Below are 21,599 nucleotides of genomic sequence, written 5' to 3' on the forward strand. Positions count from 1 at the left end.
TCACACCCAGATTAGTATATTTACTCAACCAAATTCGTAGTTTTTTTAATGTGGATTTTTAAGGAATTTGAAATAAACTGAGCAGAGTCAGCTTGATTTTCAGATTTTTTTCGTGTTTATTTTAGTGTTTAATGTTTATTTTTAATGAACAAATGCCATCCCATCTTTATGAATCTCATCATGTGTAGCTAACCATCATGTGTAGCAGCCAATAATGGGTCATTGTAAAAGCTAATGACCAGGTACATATTTGTTTTTGTTTTTAGTTCATACGGTATGGTTCTACAGAGGTTCTTTTGGTTGAAAACAACATTAAAAAGAACTTCATCTTTCTAGTACTTTTGTATCTTCTAGGGCATTTGGAATAACAAGGTACTCATGTCTTCATTAATGTTTCAGTAGGGACAATCTAGATAATTTTTGTATATTTCATTGTGGATGTTCACCCTCCATCACGGTGACTGGAACACAGTAGGCCATGTAAGTCACCCAGTTCTCGGACAGGTAATTCCCATCTAACTCTTATCTTCTCCTTAGTTGTCATTGTCATGTTCCCCTAATATTCTTTTTAATGTGCTCCATCAGTGTTTTTAACGTCCAGTTTGGTATTTCTGCTGCTGACCTCATGCATTGGTTTTTTTTTTTTACACATAATTAAGTGAAAGCAATTCTTATAAGAACAGCCCCTCTCTCAGCCTCTTTCCCAAGGGGTTTTGGACACTGATTTGCCCTCCTGAAGTGGCCAGCTTCTCTTTTTTAGGATAAATTCTAGAAATGTTATCACACCGATGAGAGAAGTTCTCTTTGCAGAAATGGCTTTCTCAGCCCTTCATCTGTTCATAATTGGAACTGACGTGTGATCAGATTGCCTGGTGGTTGACAGCAATGAGACTTTGGTTCTCAAGGAATGTGTTCTTTTCAGCCTGAACTGTTGAAGAGTCTTGCTTCCACACCCGGAGCTGCTGACCATTTCTCTCTTCCCTTCTAGAAATGACGCTGCTCTCCTCCCAGTCTTCATCACCGGTGGCCCCTCCTGGGTCCGTGTACACCGAAAACCCAGAGCAGAGGATGCTGGAGAAGAGAACCAAGGTGATAGAAGAACTTCTCCAGACAGAGAGAGACTACGTTCGCGATCTGGAAATGTGCATTGAGCACATCATGGTGCCCCTGCAGCAGGCACAGGTGGGAGCCGTGCGAGAAAGTTTGCTTTACCCCGAATGTGATTCTCCAAGCCTGGAGCATTAGATTACGGGTGCTTTCACCACAAGGATTTGGCTTTGAAATAAAGGCTGTGACTGCTTCTCCTGCTCTTAATTGAAGGGCCCCCACATGTGTGTGTCATCAACTTACACTTTCAGCATCCTGTCACTTCCCGAGACTACTGTTAACTTACCAGACTTGCTGTATTAGCTCCCGGGACATTCCCTGCTTCTGTGGCTCCTAAAGACACTCCCAGGCAGTCTGGATGGTCACTGCATTGGGAAGGCGGTATAATAATGAAGTCTGGGGACGGCGGGTTCGGTGGCTCTTGCACCTGACAGTACAGCGTTTGTTCAGGAAACCCTGACCTTCATGTGTGTGCCAGATACTTGTCTAGATGCTGGAGGTAGGGAAAAAAGGTTAACAGCCTCCTGGGCATTTACTGTCCATATTGCTTGTTACTTGACCATCTGGGCCTGGCTTGGGTTTATACTTCTGGAACATTCACTCCTAAGAGCTAGTACAGGAAGTGGGCACTGCCATCAGATTTTGGATTTTGCATGGGAATTTGTATCCCAGTATAATTCTAGACCAAACTGGTAACACGGTCCTTTTAGGAAGGTAGTGGGGGCAGGGAGTGAGCTGAGAATAACTGGGTCAGGGACAAAGAGTGACACTAAAGACAATGCTGGACGCTTCTCTTCTGGAATCTTGGTGATGGCAAGTGAAGATGACCTTCAACAGTTTTGTACCATCCTTGAAGAGATGTTCCTAGTATGAATGGTGTGCCATTAATTTCATTTCCATGCATCTTTACATTTTGTCTCCCTTTCTCAGATACCAAACATTGACTTTGAAGGACTTTTTGGAAATATGCAGATGGTGATTAAGGCCTCAAAGCAGTTATTGGCAGATCTGGAAATCAGCGATGCTGTAGGTATGACCTCCTGCCATTGCTTCAGAAGCAGCTCCTCCCCACCTCGCAACCACCACATTTGTTAAACTTCATGGGTAGGAGGTAAGAGGTGAAGCAGCCTTGAGAAGCTAGAAAATGAGATTCTAGCTACCTAGTTCAGGGGTCACTTGGCCCTCTGTTCTCCTTTATCTACGGCCTACGTTGAGGTGATGTCAGCAGTAGAAGAGATTTTAGATGTCACATAGTGTGGGTTTTCCGGACTGACACTCCTGAGATTGCTAGCACAGGTTGCACCCAGTATCTACTTTTGTCTATAAAATAAAATAGACAATACCGAATATATTGTAAAGAATAAGCACAGCTACAGTTTTTTGACACTTCAACTCTACATATAAGTATGCTGAGTCACGATTTACAGTGTTGGCTGTCATGTGGGTCATGGTCAAAACTGTTTGAATAACAGGCATCTGTTTTTAATCAACAAAGGAACTGTGTTAGTTATCTATTGCTTTGTAACAAATTACACCAAAACTTAGCAGCTTTAAATCAGGGACATGTATTACCCCACAGTGCATGTGGCTGAGGAATCCGGGAAGGGCTTAGCTGGGTAGCTCTGCTCAGGGTCTCTCCGGAGGTGGGGGTCAAGCTGTTGGCCTGAACTGTCATCCTTTGGGGCTCAAGGATCCACTCTAAGGAAGCCTCCTCAGCTCTTCAGGCCCTAATTCCTTGCCCTTTGAGCCTCTCCAGGAACTGTCCTCAGGACATGGCAGCTGGCTTTTCCCAGTGAGTGATCTGAGGTGGAGAGAAGGCTCAAGATGGGAGACCCACAGAGTCTTCTGGATATGACATACTGTCACTTCTGTTGGTCACACACACCAGCTCTCGTACAACATGGGAAGGACATCCTACCATTTTGCTATTTTCCTGGAATTATGGTCACAAGATGCTACCGCAGTTCTAGCCATCCCCCTATACACATTGACACATCAGGCAGAAGGGAAAAGTAACCCTGTGTCATTTAAGAGTGAGCAGTGCTTTCCCACTGCTCTCCTATCAGATTTCTCTTTATTTCTCATTGGCCACAACTGGGTCACATGCATGTGCTTATTAAGCTGATCCGTGGAAAGGAGAATGTGACCATGATGTTGGCTTAAACTAGGTACTATTCACCTGACTCACCTGGGAGAGGAATGGCCACAGGAACAGAATGCGGGCGAATTAAAGCTTTGGTGACCCACTAGCAAAGGGCAAATTTGGCATGAATTGCATAAGCAATTTTTGGGGAAATCAGGTTTATTTGAGTATATTTCTTTGTTTTTTTATTTTAATATATTTCTAATTTAGCTTATTTTTAATACATTCCCACTGCACATAGAGAGTTACAAAGAGCAACTTAATGAAAAAGGCTCTTACCCATCCCCTCTCCACCAGCTCTTCAAACCAGAAGCACCCAGTGTTACTAGGTTTCTTCTCTTGCCTTCCAGAGAGTTTATCATATATCCACAATTACATATATATTTACTCTAGGCCCCAGCCTCCATTTTTTTTTTTTTTAAATCACACAGGTAGTAGGGAATTATTCAAACTGTTCTACACTAAGTCTCACCCCTGCAACAACAGTGTACCTTCCAAGCAGTTCTATGAGCCAGGAATAGAAATGGAAAAAGTATACAGAGAGGGGGAGAAATCAGCCAAAATCAAGGTAATACTGGGTGCTGGCGAAAGCAGTGCAGAATTCGCATTAGTAATCTGACTGGGGAAGGATTCTAGTGCAGACAGGACAGGATCTGGTGAGGGAGGAAAGAATGGGGCTTGTCTGAGTAAGGAGAGGAGAAAAAAGCACCAGGAGATTCTGGGTACATAGAGTTTTAGATTATTTTACCCCTGTCTCACAGAAAGAAATCTATTTTACATCGTGACCCAGGATTTGTGTGTGTGTATGTCTGCGCTTTGACTGTGTCCAGCATTGCTTGAGATTTTCTTTTCTATGCCATTTATTTCCACAAAATGCTGAATGTGACCCACACAGTAGATCACATGACCCATTTATGGGTTGTGACCCACAGTTTGAAGGACACTGGAAATTAAGATGTAGGTTGGCGAGTTGGTGATTGGTGTAGAGTGGGCCCTACAGAGAAGGTCACTGCAGTGAGTGGAGGGCACACGTCAGCAGCAGCACAATCATGATAGTTCTGGAAATGTCGATGCGGAAACGGTGCAAAGGAATAACGCAGAAGAAGGCAGGCAGATATTCAATATGGAGACATTGGAGGTCAGGGCTCCCAAAGTGTCCCCAAGGTCAGGAAGGCAGCCAGCCCCGTCCACTGCCGTGCCCGCTAAGCTGTGGGGATAGGCAGAAGTGAGGCTGCCCCAGAGAGGGCAGCGTGAGAGGGATGTTTATGGGAGAAGTCAAGTTTCTCTCATAGAAAGGAGCAGTAATTAAAGACGTAGATTTAATGTAAATGAAAACTACGTAAAAATAGAGCTTTCCATAAGACAGCACATGGAGAATGGAGGTGACATTGAAGAGAAAGCAGTTGGGTTCTGTGGGGGGGTTTCTGTCCAGAGCAGCTGGTAGGAAGGGTTAGCAGGCTTGCTAAGTGGGATCAGGTTTTGAGAGAGGACCTCAAGGGTGAGCGGACCTTGAGGAGCAGTACAGGCTGAAGCAGGAAGGACGAAGGAATTGTCAGAGTCATTATGGTGGTTATTAGTTTACAGCTATGTTTTGTTGTTTAATGCTTTAATAAATACACATGTTACTGTCACAGATTTGGAATTTTTTTAATATTATAGGTGTTTTAATATAATAAACTTCATTTATAGTCCTGTGTATTTAATTCATGCACAAAGAAGAGGTTAGAAACTGCAGCTGTGGAAGGACTCTCTTCCTCACTGGTTTTCCCTGGGGCTTAGAGAGTGAGGGGTCCTTACAGTTCTGATCTTATGTGAGGAGCACTTGCAGACACCTGTGCCTGACTGAGAAGGGACTGGAGACGGTTTCTGTGTGTGTGTGTGCTTTAAAAAATAAATATGTGATGACATGATTCTCTGAAATTTTGCTTTAAATAAATATGATTTTGAGCTATTTCATGTAGTGCTCGCTTCGGCAGCACATATACTAAAATTGAGCTATTTCATGTAAATTATAAATTGGGTGATTAGTCTCATTATCGTTTCTTGTGATAGGATTTAATTGATAAAAGTTTGGTTATCCGGCCTGCATGGAGGCTACTGAGAAGAAAGTTACTAAAAACACTCTATGTTTACGTATAATCCGAAGGGCCTGTGTTTCTTGATCACCGGGATGAGCTTGAGGGAACCTACAAGGTTTACTGCCAGAATCACGATGAGGCCATTTCACTGCTGGAAATCTACGAGAAGGATGAGAAGATCCAGAAGCATCTTCAGGACTCCTTGGCAGATCTCAAGTAGGAGTTTTGACCCCACTCCCCTTTCATCACAATTCTTTAGTTCTGTCTTTGAGAAGTCAGTCAGTCTGTTCATAGGTCTAGACTTCTTATGACATCTGTCTTATTTTAATCATAAATGATATGTTATTATAGGTCCTGTTATGTAACTTGCTCTTATCATATTGCCTTTTCCCTTGAAAATCTTCAGTGGCTTCCCACTTCCTATCTGTTACAAAGTGTTAAGTTAGCATTTCAGGTAAGAAGCAGCCAGGAAGGGGCACCTGGGTGGCTCAGTGGGTTAAGGCCTCTGCTTTTGGCTCAGGTCATGATCCCAGGGTCCTGGGATCAAGCCCCTTAACGGGCTCTCTGCTCAGCAGGGAACCTGCTTCCTCCTCTCTCTCTTCCTGCCTCTCTGCCTACTTGTGATCTCTGTCTGTCAAATGAATAAAAAAAATCTTAAAAAAAAAAGAAGCAGCCAGTGAGATAGTTGGTCCAAACGAGTAAGAGCATAGGTAAGAAGACCCAATTTACCTATTTCTGACCTTCAGGTAAGATTCTCCTGGACTTAGGTTATAAGGATACAATATATGTCTGAGTAGATCAAAGTGAAGTTAGGGGCTTAAATAACTCTTTAATGGACTAGACATGCCTCCATAGATATTCATGATTTCCCTTTATCCCCTGTGATTTTTGTTTTTTGTCTGCCCAAGTAACAGGCATTACTTGAACTAATATATTCTCTGAAGAATGTGAGAATCGGCATTTAGCATTCCCTCTAAGCAGTTGTCTGTTTTTTTTTCATGCTCGCTGCCCTGTAGGAGCCTATACACAGAATGGTAAGCTCATTTCTTTGTTTTCTTCTCTTATATATAGACAGAAACCTAGAAGTAGACCTTTGCTGTATTTTTCTCCATAGCGCTTACCACAAAATGATACTTGCTACAATGTTTGCTTGTTGCCTATTTCCTTCCACTGCTAAATCCCTAGCACCTACCACAGTACCTGGTATTTATTAAGGTGCCTAGAAAATATTTGCTGAATCAATGAGATTGGAATGGAGAGCGAGAGAACAGCTATATTTAAGAATCACGACCATTACCAATAGGCCCTGTATTATTGACATTTGATTAAAAGTCTTTTTCCTTTTGTATTAGGGGATGCACAAATTACATTAATCTGGGATCCTTCCTCATCAAACCGGTCCAGAGAGTGATGCGCTACCCCCTGCTGCTCATGGAGCTGCTGAATTCCACCCCAGAATCCCACCCTGATAAGGTGCCCTTAACCAGTGCAGTCCTTGCGGTCAAGGAGATCAACGTGAACATTAATGAATATAAACGTCGCAAGGACCTGGGTAAGAAAAGCATACTTGCTGAGAAGGAGGTATGCCCTTGACAGTGCTGTCTTCCTCAAAAGAACTACTCCTTCACCAGGGATGGGCAAGGCAGGGGCTGTAGAAACGGTGGCAGAATGGGGGGAAATGGGCTATGAAAAAGCAAGCAAGAACATAAAATACAACTGTGGAGTATTGGAAGTAAGGCGCCTGTGATCGAGCTTGTAGCAATGAGAGTCTTTCCAAAGGATACGGAGAGTGGCTCATTCAGGCGCGGGTGAGTACTTTCTCTGTTCATGGAAGGCCAGCCTTTTCAAAGCTTAGGCTTGTTTTCCTGCATCTTGTGTTGGATGTTTTACTATATCCACTCAGGTTAGGACTTCTCCTCTTCTTTCAGGAAACCCCAGTTTGCCCAGTCTCTGGGTCCTATGACGCTTCTCTGGCCTGAGCTCCGCCCCCAGTGCTGTGTAGTCAGTTATAAACCACCCAGCGCTTTCTTTATAATGTGGGAGGAATTGAACCATATCTTTTCTCTTTCATCACACCTCTCATGAGGCTCTCATTTGAACCCCCGATGAGTACGGCATGGTGACCATGTTAAACGGATTTGTTAGTCACACCCTCAAGAAATCTATAATGTGGTATAACCTCTTTCTCTACCTTCTACGCACTGCAACACCCACATTGTTATGTAGTGTTGACTGTGCTCTTAAAACCCTCAGGCCTGCTAGCCTTTTGTCTTGGTTTAAAATTTATTTATTTATTTTTAAAGATTTAATGTATTTATTTGAGAGAGAGAGTGAGAGAGCATGAAGTGGGGAGGGTCAGAGGGAGAAGTAGACTCCCTGCTGAGTGGGGAGCCTGATGTGGGGCTCGATCCGGAGACCCTGGGATTGTGACCTGAACTGAAGGCAGATGCTTACCAAATGAGCCACCCAGGCGCCCCCCCTTTCTTAACATTTACCATAGTATGTATTACTGATTTCAGAGGTAAAGTTCAGTGATTCATCAGTCTTATATAATGCACAGTCCGCATGACATCAAGTACCCTCCTCAGGGCGCCTGGCTGGCTCAGTGGATTAAGCCTCTGCCTTTCGCTCAGGTCATGATCTCGGTCCTGGGATCGAGTCCCGCCTTGGGCTCTCTGCTCAGTAGGAAGCCTGCTTCCCCCCCTCTTTGCCTGCCTCTCTGTCTACTTGTGATCTCTCTCTGTCAAATAAATAAATAAAATCTTTTAAAAAAACAAAAAAAAGGTACCCTCCTTAATGTCCATCACCCAGTTACCCATCCCCCCACCCAACCTCTTTCAGCAACCCTCAGTTTGTTTCCTAAAATTAGGAGTCTTCTGTGGTTTGTCTCCCTCTCTGCTTCGTATCTGCTAATGTGATGTCGTCTTCATCTCCTACAACAACAACGTATACCTTTGTAGCACCACCCCGTCTTCTCCCTGTGACCATGTCTCCAGACTTTTCTAGAGATTGTGCCTAAGGTATGACACAGTAGTTGGTCACATGACTCCCATATAGCATTTTACTATGTGAGACGATTGCATAGAAATATCTCGTTTGTACATGAGACCATTTAAGATGGTCTTATAAAGGAAGTAGGGTTCCTTCCTACATTTCATTGGAAAAGAAAATGAGGCTTAGAGGAGTTAAGTGACTTCTGGGAGGCCACACCTTGATGAAATGATGGACCCAGGCCTTGAGCTCAAAGGTGTCCTGGACTCCAGATCTTGACTCTTCTCCCGACCCCTTGCTCCCTTTCCTCCTAACCACCTCTAGTCTGCACCATCTCTAGCTTCGTCAAGTAGCCTGTCTCTCCATAACGGTGACTTGCATTCATGTGTTGTCTCTACTCAGCTACAAACTCATTGAAAAGAAGCACTAGCTGTAGTTTGGGTTGTGGCTCTCATTTTGTGGCTCATGTTGTAGCCTGTCCATGCTCAGAGAAGGGCTTTCTTGACTCACTCCCTAGTCCTCAAGTACCGAAAGGGCGATGAAGACAGCCTCATGGAGAAGATTTCCAAACTGAACATCCATTCCATCATCAAGAAATCCAACCGCGTAAGCAGTCACCTGAAGCACCTGACCGGCTTCGCTCCACAGGTGAGATTCCCACCGTTGAAGGCTTGGCGCATCTTCAGCAGCATTTGGGGGTTCCACATCATGGGCTTCCTGCATGGTGTCATGTGGCATGATTCCCCTTTTAGTACCTCTTTCGGTGTTTGCCCCAGGGTGGATACAGGGCCCGGCAGCTCCTGTGCATGGGAATCCTCACGCCCAGGCCTGCCCCCCATGCCCTGCGGAGCCGCTTACAGTGTGTGCAAAGGCTAACCGGGAGGCCTAGTCGGTCTTGATAATAGTCTTTGTGGTTTCATTGTGGTTTTAGACACCCGGGAGGAGCTTGTGACATATTTGGAGAGACCAAATTAAAGACATGAAGCTAGAAGGGATTTAAGAGGTCACCGTAGTTCCACACAACTGTCACAAATTTTAAAAATGTGAAATGTGAGAAATTGAGTCATTGGGAAGCGTTTGTCCACATCCTTGAGAGTGCATCACAGACTTCATTGTCCAGCTTACGTGCAGCCTGCGGCCAGTGGGGAGCAGTGGCTAGCAAACAATCAGTTGCCCAGTGTTGCAGTGTGTTCTTGGTATGCCCTAGTACTTAGGAAGATAGGAGTTGCAGGAGAACGAGCTTCGTGTGGACAAGAGATTTAATCCAAGCTCAAAGAAAGGGGCTTTAGCATAGGGACAGAAGAGGACATTCCAGGCAAGGGGGCAGCTCGAGACAATGCACCGGGGTAAACGAATGTGGTCACCGGGGCAGGGAGAGAGCACCCTGACCCGAGCAAAGCTCCTCTTCCCATCAGGAGCAGGAAGAGTTAAGGTGAGAAGGCAGGACGGCCCACATGTATTTTGGCGCTCTTTCAAGGTCATGTAGATGTATTTAACTCAAGTATGATTTGGGGAAACATCAAAGGCTTGAAATTTGGAGAAAAGATATTTTTAAGAAAGATACTTTTGCCAATAGGATAGATTGAAGGAGAATCCAGATCGGCTAATAGCACTTGTTTATTTTGAACAGATCAAAGATGAAGCGTTTGAAGAAACAGAAAAGAACTTCCGGATGCAAGAAAGATTGATCAAATCATTTATCCGAGACCTGTCTCTCTACCTGCAGCATATCCGGGTGAGAGAAGGCGCTGCCCTGCTTAGAATCACACAAGCTGGAATTCTGTCTGTTTTCCTGCTTGTCCGCCTACTGTGGGATGCGTGTTGAATAATTTGAACTCAGATGACCACTGTCCCCTGACATACTTGTTCCTGGGGGTCCTGTACGTTATTTAAGAGGTGACAGTGTTTGGAAGATGAGCATGCTGAATCTGAATTCTAGAGCAGGTTGCTCCTTCCCCGCTCTCGCTTTCACCGACCTCCCCACCATCTTTTTCTTACCGTCCCCTCTGTCCAGTTGTTTGTGAAGCACTTGGCACAAGTTCATTTTGTCAAGATCATTTCGAAGATCGAATAGTATGAGAATGGTTCCCATTGGAGGCATGTGTTCTCATAATAATGTTAACGTCCATCTAATTTAGTTGCCGTATACGAGGCCTCCAAAGCTGTTAGGATCATGAATGGGTCTGGAGAGCTGGAGGGGCTGAGGAAGTCAGGAGGTGTTTGCTTCTCAGTCAGAGGTGGGACTAGACTCCTTTCTGTTTGGGTATCTCCTTCTCCTATGGGCTTCACAGAATGGTGTTTATGTAAGCATATCATGTACCCCTGTCCTTCACACATGACATCTCTTCCTATGAAACCGTTTTCTTAAAGAGCCTCTGCTTGCTTAAAAACAAAAGCAAAAATTCAGGAAAATGGTACAAATTCAAAAGGTACCAAAGGGATAAGTAAATTTCATTTTTTAAAAATATTTTATTTATTTATTCGACAGAGAGAGAGGATCACAAGTAGACAGAGAAGCAGGCGGGGGTGGGGGGGAAGCAGGCTCCCTGCTGAGTAGAGAGCCTGATGTGGGGCTCGATTCCAGGACCCTGAGATCATGACCTGAGCCGAAGGCAGAGGATTAACCCACTGAGCCATCCAGGTGCCCCCCAAAGGGATAAGTAAAAAGTGGAAATAATTCTTCCTCCAACCCGTCTCCTAGGCACCCTCTAGAGACACAATCTGCATTTATCAGATTCTCCTCTCATTGGAGATAATCGTGTGTGTGTAAGAGAGAGGGAAAGGTACACCCTGTTGAGCATCTTGGGTTTTGCACATAGTAGTATTTTGGAAGTCATTCTAGACCTGTGCACACAGAACTGCCTTTTTTTAAAACAACTCCATAGTATTTAATGATACAGGTGTGCCACAACATGTTTAACTTGTCTCCCATTGATGGACATTTATTTGTAGTTGGCAAATGATTAGATATATTGGCCTAAGATAAATCACAGATACATCATTTTCTGATCTGTGAGAGTATATCTGAACACCAGAGGACTAGATGTGCTGAGCGGAATCATAGCGCATGTACACATTGTACCAGGGAAGACTCCCTATTGGTCGTGTAAGAAAGGATTTCCCCTATCCCTTACTAACACACGGTGTTACCAAATCCAAATGTCTTCTCTTTGTAAGATAGGTTAAAAATGCTATTTCCACATAGTTTAAGTTTGGATTCCTTATGAATGAAGTTGAGGATATTTTCCTATCTTTAAGTCATTATATTCCTTTTTCTGTTCATTTATCTATATCTTGAGGCCCTTATTTATTTATTTGATTTATTTATTTGATGATCCTTCTCTTATTGATTGTACTTATTGACAGTACTTCTGCATTGTTGGAGAAAATAGAAGAGGCCTTTGTGTATGATGATAGTTTACCGCTATTTCTCCCTCAGTTTGTTGACTTTTGAGTTTGCTTCAGTGTTTTCTCCATGTTGAAAATGTTTAGGTTTGCATGGTCTGAACTTTTCTTTTATGGCATCATAGGCCTATGTCATACTTGAAAAGTTCTTTGCTCTTCCAAGGTAATAAGTATCTCCCAGGTTTTAGTATTTTTATTATTTCATTTTTTAAAAGTTGAAGTCATTGATATAGTTGGAATTTAGTGTATAAGGTTGAGGTAGGGATCCAGTGTGATTTTTTTTTCACACCTGCTTTTTCAATTATCATCATTTATTAAATAATCCCTATGATTTGAAATGCTCCCTACATTTCCTACAGGCCCCTAAGTAGCAAAACTCTCTCGCTTCATGTTTTAAGTATGTAATTATTTAAAAATTAGGGTTTATAAGACTTTTTAAGAGCACATTGGCTTAAAGTGGAAGATTTGGCAAAAACAGTGTTGATACAACTCCCAAGTATAGTCCCTGGTCTAGGACTTTGCCTTATAGTTCCTCTACTTTTAGTACCCTCCTATTGGGTGTTTTTACCCCATGTTTTCTTCTCTTTTCTTTTTAAAGGTTTTATTTATTTATTTGACAGGGAGAGTGCGAGATCAGAAGTAGGCAGAGAGGCAGGCAGAGAGAGAGGAGGAAGCAGGCTCCCCACTAAGCAGAGAGCCCAATGTGGGGCTCGATCCCAGGACCCCGAGATCATGACCTGAGCTGAAGGCAGAGGCATAACCCTGAAGGCAGAGCCACCCAGGCGCCCAACGCCCTATGTTCTCTAAGTGTGTAGCAAGCAAATACCTGAGTCCCCAGCTCTTAAAAGGCCTACCTCCATGGTAGTGGGTGGGACATAATGGAACAGACACAGCCATTGATAGGCAGGTCAGTTTGGTTCTGACTACTAACCAGAAATGAAGGGAGAGGACGTCGAACGGTTTCATCACTGACATAAAATGAAAAGCCCCTGCCACATAAAAATTAGCTGGATCCACGGAGAGAGAGCAAGCTGGCAAGAACATAAGCTGAGGGACATTGATTATATGTGGTATCTACTTTGGCATGTAGTCTACTATTTTGATATTTCACCACATTATTTTTAAAGACTTTATTTATTTATTTGACAGAGATCACAAGTGGGCAGAGCAGCAGGTGAGGTGGGGCAGAGCTGGGAATAGGGAGCAGACTCTCTGCTGAGCAGACATGTGGGGCTCGATCCCAGGACCCTGGGATTATGACCTGAGCTGAAGGCAGAGGCTTAACCCACTGAGCCACCCAGGTGCCCCATTCAGCATTGTTTAAAATGAGAGGACATCACTTTTCACATTTATTCTCCCACTCAGGAGGAATTAGGAAGATGACACAATCTCTCCTTCTGATGAAACACCATGTCTACACATACAGGCATAGGACTTAAAGACAAGAGGTCTGCCAACATCATAAAATAAAATGTAAAGTCAAACTGATGTATGAGGCACTGCTGTTTTTGCGCTTAGGGACTTTATTTGCCCTTGAAATCTATGAATGGGAGTTTTGGGTACATTTAGATTTTATTTGGGTTAATATCAAAATAATAGACCTTCCCCTAACTTCAACTAAAAAAGGAGAGAACCCAGCGTTGTTTCAGTAGCCAGAGAAAACAGCCTGGGATTTAAAATGTGTCAGGATCTGTCAGGAACAGTTTACTATTGCATTTATTTATTTATTCATTTACTCAGCATGTGATCATTGAGTCAGCAAACAAAACAGACAAAAATCGCTGCCCTCTTGGAGCTTACGAATTTTCAGGGGATTGTGGGCGGGGGTGGAAGTAGAGTCAGTGAGCAAACATTAGTAAGTGATCTTGTCTGCAGCGACAAAGGACAGAGCAGTCAGGTGTGTCTGAGTGCAGGAAGTGGGGCTGTAATCTGCATAGGGTCCTGGCCAGCTGTTGAAGAAGGTGACACCATGAGCTAACGCTTGCAGGAGGAGAGGTGATCGCTCCTTATCACGATCCTGCAGGAATCCTTTTGGGCTCAAGTTGGGAACATAAAGGAATGCTAAAGAGCTGAAAAACCGTCACCACCTTTTCCTAAGAGTCTTAGGCTTTTCTCTGTGCCTTATAAATCACAATTGATGAGAGTGTCCTTATTTCAAAGCTAAAATACTGTGCTAGAGAGAAAATTTTAAATTTTTTAAATTAAATTTTGTCCCATTCTGCTAACAGGGATGAATGGTAAAGGCTAGAAAGTTCTGCCTGTCTTATCGCATTTGTTTCTAACCGGCTCCAGGAATCGGCGTGCGTGAAAGTGGTGGCCGCAGTGAGCATGTGGGATGTGTGCATGGAGAAGGGACACAGAGACTTGGAGCAGTTTGAGAAGGTGCATCGCTACATCAGTGACCAGCTCTTCACAAATTTCGTAAGTGACTCTTCCTTCAACCCTCTTTTCGTAGGGTGGCCTTCTTCCCAGGGTTCTCAAGAACCTGCTCTGTGGAAAAGTTAATTCCACAGACATACCATGTGCTTCAGGAATACCAGTCATCCTCTGGCTCCATCCGTATCAGGGTTTTATTTTCAGAACAATGGCTTTAATTAGTTAAAAGGACAGGTTGGGCCTCTGGTATTCAAAGAGAATTTTTTATAGCTTGTGATCAGTCAGGTTTGAGGAGACAGAGGCAAACTGGGAAATTTCATCTGGTATCACTGTTGATAACTCTGAAGAAAAAGGACAACTGTAGGAGCCCTAACTTAGAAAGGAATATTTAGTAGTTTCAACGTTAACCAATGGATCTTTGAAATGGCGTGTGCTTCCTTATAAAGATGGTACTAAAGGCCAAATTGCTCTGGCAATTCTAAATATAGATGTGGGATTGTTTGATGGTGAGGAGAAAGAGATGAGTGGGGTTTGAAGGTTTCTTGGAAATTTCTGGATGGTTTCAGGCTGAAGAAAGTATTCATTCACATTTGAGGAACACACAGGTGTTCTCACCAGTAGCATCTTACTGAAAGTAACATACTAAGTCCCTATTTATGTTCTTTACGTGACAGTATCCTGCCCCTCGATGTCTGTCCTTCTAGAACAAATTAAAGAGAAAAATCTTTTGAAAACTAGAAGCAGGTGTTAACAAGTAGTTATGATTAGAAAAGGTATGGTGGGTGTATGAAGGCTTCTCCCCCTCAGACTTCTGCAACAAGTATCTCTTGGGTTAAATTTGATCCGTGTAGACCTGTGTACTAAGCTGTGATACCGGGCAGATGACCCGTTATCCACGGTGGCGCTAAGGCAGGCTCAGCACATTTTGCAGACTCTAGCGAGTGCATATGGTTGGTGAAGGTTATACATTGAGAAGTTTTTATAAAATGTGTGAGTCTGTCTGGCGTTGGGTAAGTAGAACGCCTTAGACCTGCGTGGGTTTCCATTGTGCGGGAGGAGCAAAGCAGGCGCTGCAGGATATCACAGATCGGCCCGACGGGTGTTTCAGGGAAGGACACATATCCGTGGTGACGGGTGGTCACTGGACTTACTGTGCAGATCTAGCCTCAGTAAATACAAACCCGGATAAATACAAAGTAAATACAATTTACAAAGTAAATACAAACGTTGTCTGTCCCAACCTGATGCTTGGTTAAAACCCCGAAATAGGGGATCTGGAAGGGCTGAGCCTTGTGGTTGTCTTGTCCCCACAGAAGGAGAGAACGGAGCGGCTGGTCATCTCTCCCCTCAATCAGCTGCTGAGCATGTTCACGGGGCCGCACAAGCTGGTGCAGAAGCGCTTCGACAAGCTGCTGGACTTCTACAACTGCACGGAGCGGGCGGAGAAGCTGAAGGACAAGAAGACCCTGGAGGAGCTGCAGTCGGCCCGGAACAACTACGAGGCCCTGAATGCGCAGCTGTTGGACGAGCTGCCCAAGTTCCACCAGTACGCGCGGGGGCTGCTCACCAACTGCGTCCACGGCTACGCCCAGGCCCACTGTGACTTTGTGCGCCGGGCGCTGGAGCAGCTCCAGCCGCTGCTGTCGGTGCGTGAGCCGCCTACCCTCCCCTCCACGTCCCGCCCCCCAACCTCCGGCCTGGGAGAGGGGTCACAGGCTCTCCCAGTGTCCTGGGAGTGCACATGTGGGGTGCCTGAGAAAGTCTTCCCGCTGGAGATATTAAAGAGGGCCCTGGGTCAGGCCCGTCCCACCTGGAAATTCCTGGCCCTTGCCTGTGTCTGGGGCTTCCAAGCGGCTCTTTCCACCCTGCAGAGCTGCGGAGTGGTGGAGAGCCACCGGCCGGGCCTGCTGGCAGGGCCGCGGGACCCACACCGGCAAGCCTGGGTCCTCCATCCGTGGTCTCTCTCTCTCTCTCTCTCAATCTCTTTCTCTCTCTCTGCCCCACCCGCCAACTCCAGTTACTTAAAGTTGCTGGCAGAGAGGGCAACCTGATTGCCATTTTCCATGAAGAGCACAGCAGGGTCCTACAGCAGCTCCAGGTTTTCACCTTCTTCCCAGAGTCACTTCCCGCCTCCAGGAAGCCCTTTGAGAGGAAGACCATGGACCGCCAGTCCGCGCGGAAACCGCTCCTGGGCCTGGTGAGTGGGAGGGTTCAGGCCCGGCCTGGTCAGCAACGACCCCTGTGTCCCAGAGCAGGCCACTTAGCCCGGTTCTCAGCTAATGGACGCAGGTATCATACTGATATCAACGAGTTCTGATGTTCAGACAGGCTCGTATGCGTAAAGCACTTAGAAATGGCCTGGCACAGGGAAGCTGTCTTCATTGTTACTGCTGATGCACCCAGCTTCGGCCACAGAGGAGTGCTTTCACAGGAGTTTAAATATCTTATCGTAATGGATGATAAAAGTCATGGAGTTCTCACATCTGTCGTGGGCTCCTGCAGGCAATGTCCCTGAGCATCAAGGTGGGTAATGGTAGTGACCGCCAGTAGCTTTTTTACACTCGATATGTCGGTCAGAACAGCTTCTGAAAAGCATTCTCAGATCTTAGTCTATCCAGTGAATGGAGTTTGCAAAGGACTAATATTAATACTTTGATCAGTTAATTAAGGAAACTGATTTAAGGGTATGTTAATTCTGCCAGGCTTCCCCATGTTCAATCATGTATTGGAAAAGCCACTAGGGTGGCTCAGTCCGTTGGGCATCTGCTCAGGTCATTCCGCTCAGGTCATGATCCCGGGGTCCTGGGATCAGGTCCTACATCAGGCTCCCCACTGAGGGGGGCTCTGCTACTCCCTCTCCCTCTGTCTGCTGCTCTCCCTGCTTGTGCGCTCTGTCAAATAAATAAAAATAAAATATTAAAAAAAAAGTAATTATCTGATACATGGCCAAATTGTTCATGGCTGACTGCTTTTCTACCCAAAGTAACATTCTTTTAGAACTCATTTCCAAAGTAGGATGAGATACACCAGATTATATGGGGCCATAATTGGAAAGATTATTGATCTCTCTTGACAACACATTGCTCCGTATAATCTCATAGGCATTAATTTATATTACCTTAAAAGGGAAAATCAAATTTATTATTTATTTAATTCTAATTTTTACAAATCATAATTGTTTTTATAGATGGGGAAGTCAAGATAAGGAAAGTCTCAGTTTATTATTATTTTTTTTAATGGATTTTATTTATTTATTTGACAGAGATCACAAGTAGGCAGAGAGATAGGCAGAGAGAGAGGGGGAGGCAGGCTTCCCACTGAGCAGAGAGCGCGATGTGGGGCTCAATCCCAGGACCCTGGGATCATGAACTGAGCTGAAGGCAGAGGCTTTAATCCACTGAGCCACCCAGGCGCCCCCAGGAAAGTCTCAGTTGTTTAAATTCATATAGCAAAACAGAAAATCTTGTAATATTACTTATATAGTTTGAACTCTTCTGGTGGCACTTCTTTTTAAAGTTTTATTTTTAAGTAATTTTTACACCATGTGGGGCTTGAACTCACAACCCCGAGATTGAGAGTTGCACATTCTACCGACTGAGCCAGCCAAGCACCCCATGGGACACTTAAATCACATTTTTTGGTCACAAGATAAACAGATGTGGCACTAAGATGGGACATTAAATTTTCTTAATAGCTACCAAGGCATAAAACATGAGCTAAGATCATGATTTTTACCTAGCCACATGGACTGTCTCAGGCTCAAAAATATCTGATGGGAGTAGCAAGGGGCTGGCTGTTGTTGCCCCCATTTCTGAGACTCACTGTGAGCTGAGATTAGTTGTGGCCATGGTCTGGGGCCAGGGAGGACTTGTGTCTACTACGTCTCTTGTGTTGCCTTCCAGCCAAGTTACATGCTACAGTCGGAAGAACTCCGGGCCTCCCTTCTGGCAAGGTATCCCCCTGAGAAACTCTTCCAAGCAGAACGGAACTTCAATGCCGCTCAGGACTTGGATGTCTCACTTCTGGAAGGGGACCTGGTGGGCGTGATCAAAAAGAAGGACCCCATGGGCAGTCAGAACCGCTGGCTGATTGACAATGGAGGTAGGAATATTAGACCTCAGATTACTCTAACTCTAGATGAGGAGAAAGTTATTTCTGACTGTATCCAAATCTTGTCTAGGCCAAAAAAGAAAAGAAAATGAAAATCTTTGATTAAAGGGGAAAAATAACCTTCCAAGTTCTGTCCATCTTGGGAGAGTGCAGTGCCCAGTCATTACCAAAACAAAATCTGTCTTTGGTTTTGGTTTTGTTTTCACAAATTCCAGAAGGGGCTCCATTTCTTACCTTTGCAGGCTCTTGCCAAGCTTCGCAGCTCTTCCAGGCCATGCTTACAGGCCCCCGAGCCCTTTCAACCTGTTCCAAGTGAACCACAAAATAAGCTGCCCTCTTCCAAGCTCTGGAAATGGGTTTTGAGGATGTGTGAATTTAGAACCTGTAGTAAAGGGTTTTTTGTTTGCTTTACTGGTTTTACCTCATGACTAGGGAATGGCTTTAAAAATAGCTTTACAGCTTTTTTCTAGCGGGGGTGGTAGCAGGGGCTAGGGGGTTTGTTGGGTACAGAATTTAAAGAAAAGTAAAAAAGAAAAATCCATGTCATTTCTCCACTATTCCAATAATCCAAAAAGCTCTAAAAAACAAAGGGCTTTTTTCCCAGAACTCACTCACCAAAACCTTCCCTGATCTGAACTTATTTGGTAGCAAAATCCCAGCAAAGTGTTGTGAAGCTGTTTATAATTGTAACTCCTCTCTTTTGACGTGAATAGTCATACATTATAGAAACATCAGTGGGTTTAATTTTGAGGCGGTGACCCAGACCCTGCTGGGGTTGTCATTGTCATAAACCATATACGGACCTGATTCCTTTCCCCAAATTCAAAAAGGCTGAATTCCAAAGCCCATCTGGCTCTTAGCATTTTAAATAAGGACTGTGGGCCTATACAATGAACTTCTCTGTTCACACCACCGGAATGGAAAATTGTGACATTCTCAGTTTGAAAGTATTTTGTGGATCTCCTCCCCCGCCCATCCTTCCTGCTTACCCAAAAAATGGAGATTGGCAGTGGGAAAGGAACGCAAGGATGGGGGGCGATGGGCCAGGGAAGCTGCTGATGGGTTCACAGAAGGGTTCCCAGTAACCATCCAGGCTGTTCAAGAAACTGTTCCACCCCTGGGGCTTTTATCTACGCCATCCCGGTGAGTGGTGGCAGGAAGCCCACGGTATTAGGATCGGCAGTTAGACCCTCTACCCCTCACCATCTGCCCAAGGGAAACCACTCCCTCTGCCCCCATTAAGGCAGATGTAACAAAAACACATTGAAGATGAAGGCGGAGATGGCTGTTGGTCGCATGGAGGTTTTATGCTCTGGGCGCTTCCCTTGACAGATCCTCCTTTCTTACTTAGTATTATGAAAAATGTACCTGTGGATCAAGGATTTCAGTCTTATATGTTACAAAGTTTGAGCTGCAGACCCCTGTGTCATTATCTTAGGACATTTATTAAAGTGATCACGTGCTGTGCCCGCGTTGCGTCCACATGAGCCCCCATAGACCGCTTCCAGCCTTAGCCTGTTCTCACAATACATCCACCATGTTCCCAGAGCACACGTGGAGATTCAAGTGCCCTGGATGGAAAAAGGGCCGGTGGCCATCTTCGAGCGGATCAGTCACTAGGAGGATGGTTTTTAAAATCCCTTTTTCCATACTCAGTGTATCTGAGCACATCCTTAGTTAAGTCTCTCCTAGCCTTTGTTTCCGTGATGTAGATATCCTGTTCAGTTTTCTTCATCTGCTCATTCTCAAGCACATGGCCACTTGTATTACTGTCCCCTTGAATGTCCACAAGGACTCCCGTCACTCACCTTTCAGGCAGTGGTAGTAAGTTTGCCCTGGCAGGTAGCCACAGGGTTGTGTCTCCTGGGATTGACTGTCCCACCTTTTTTGTCCCTAAGCATCTTATTTTGTGTCTCTCACTATTGCCCTTGCTCTTCAACCATTTTTTTTTTTGGTGACTCTGCCCGCCATCCATTCCATTAAAAGCACTTCCTGTTGACTCTTCCTCCCTGTAGTCACCAAAGGCTTTGTGTACAGCTCCTTCCTGAAGCCCTACAATGCGCGCCGTAGCCACTCGGATGCCTCGGTGGGCAGCCACTCGTCCACTGAGTCGGAGCTGGGCAGCTCCTCCCCCAGGTTCCCGCAGCAGAACAGCAGCAGCACCCTGACCTTCAATCCCAGCAGCATGGCCGTGTCCTTCACATCGGGGTCTTGCCAGAAGCAACCTCAAGATGCCACTTCATTGAAGGAACTGGACCAAGAAGCTTTCAGTGCATCCTTAAATTTGGGTTGTTCAGAAAGCAGTCCTTCCAGATGCCCCACCGACCCAGACCCCAGCTCCCAGCCCAGGTCATGGGACCTCCCAGAAGCAGCCAGAGACATTCACCCGCCTGCCCCCGCCCTCAGGAGTTGCAGGAACTCCAGGCGTCCAGAAACGGTCGGTTACTCCTTACAAGGGCGAAACGGGCAGGGAAAAGACCTTATGAGAGGGTGTACGAGAACATCCCAGTCTCTGGAAGACAAAAACGAAGAGCCAGAAAGCAGGGAGGCAGAAGGCAACCAGGCAAGTGCTCCCTGGTCGCCATGTGGCAGACGTGGCGGGAGTGTTGGGGGGTAGGTGGAGGAGAGGGGGAGTCCGAGGCGCGCCCAGGGCCTGGGTGGTGGTCTGGGCTGAGCTCACTGACTAGTCTTATAAAGCACACACGGAATCTCGCTCTAGGAGTGAGCACCTCCACGCCTTCAGGTTGGCTGACGCTTCCCGGGCTGTTTCTGGGCCCCTTCTGCTGTGTCGTTGGGCATTCACAAGGTGTTACAACGAAAACCTTTTCCACTGTGCCAACTCATAATCCCTCATCATATAAAGTCTGCCATTTATCCCATCTATTTGTTTTTTTATTCAAATAGCTCTGTGTTTTCCCCCTGAAATTTAGAAATAACATTCTCAGTTTTTTCTATTCTTTTTATAATGGCCTATTTTTGTCTTTATGAATTTGAGTAAGCTTTTGTATCTTGAGCATATTAAACCTACCTATTTTAAGGTCACTTTCACATTCATGGCTGGCGAACCCCTGGTTGCCTTTGCTCCCTCTTGTATCAGGGATTTTCCACGTGTGTCTTAGACCATCTGTCTATGAGCTCATCTCCAGCCGGGTTGCCTTTGAGAGACTCAGATGTGTCCTGGGTTGTGGAGGCATTTGCCTCTGCCAACCTCTGGATTCCAAAAGACCAGTTTTCAACACAAGCTTCTCAGTTCACCGGTCATTCTACGCCACATTCCTCAGGACTACAGATGGGCTTAAGGAATTGCCTGTTCCTCAGGTGATTCTGCTGCTGCCCACTGCCCAAGACAGGCATCCAAGTTTTGGGCCAGTCAGTGGACGCTTTTCTTA

General features: G+C 45.1%; 1 protein-coding gene across 3 annotated transcripts in view; it reads left to right on the forward strand.

The window, feature by feature from the left end:
• The window catches only part of DNMBP (dynamin binding protein), a 104,212-nt gene that overhangs the window by 80,477 nt on the left and 2,136 nt on the right, over window positions 1-21,599 (forward strand). For all 3 annotated transcript variants that reach the window (XM_059169219.1, XM_059169221.1, XM_059169220.1), the window contains 12 exons: window positions 989-1,182; window positions 2,038-2,137; window positions 5,397-5,544; window positions 6,345-6,362; window positions 6,681-6,880; window positions 8,837-8,967; window positions 9,950-10,054; window positions 14,017-14,145; window positions 15,414-15,746; window positions 16,118-16,297; window positions 18,003-18,201; window positions 20,226-20,773. In XM_059169219.1, the coding sequence (XP_059025202.1) occupies window positions 989-1,182; window positions 2,038-2,137; window positions 5,397-5,544; window positions 6,345-6,362; window positions 6,681-6,880; window positions 8,837-8,967; window positions 9,950-10,054; window positions 14,017-14,145; window positions 15,414-15,746; window positions 16,118-16,297; window positions 18,003-18,201; window positions 20,226-20,773 (2,285 nt within the window). The remainder of the gene's footprint in view (window positions 1-988; window positions 1,183-2,037; window positions 2,138-5,396; window positions 5,545-6,344; window positions 6,363-6,680; window positions 6,881-8,836; window positions 8,968-9,949; window positions 10,055-14,016; window positions 14,146-15,413; window positions 15,747-16,117; window positions 16,298-18,002; window positions 18,202-20,225; window positions 20,774-21,599) is intronic.

Source organism: Mustela lutreola, chromosome 4 (assembly GCF_030435805.1).
Source record: "Mustela lutreola isolate mMusLut2 chromosome 4, mMusLut2.pri, whole genome shotgun sequence".
Classification (NCBI taxonomy): Eukaryota; Metazoa; Chordata; class Mammalia; order Carnivora; family Mustelidae; genus Mustela; species Mustela lutreola.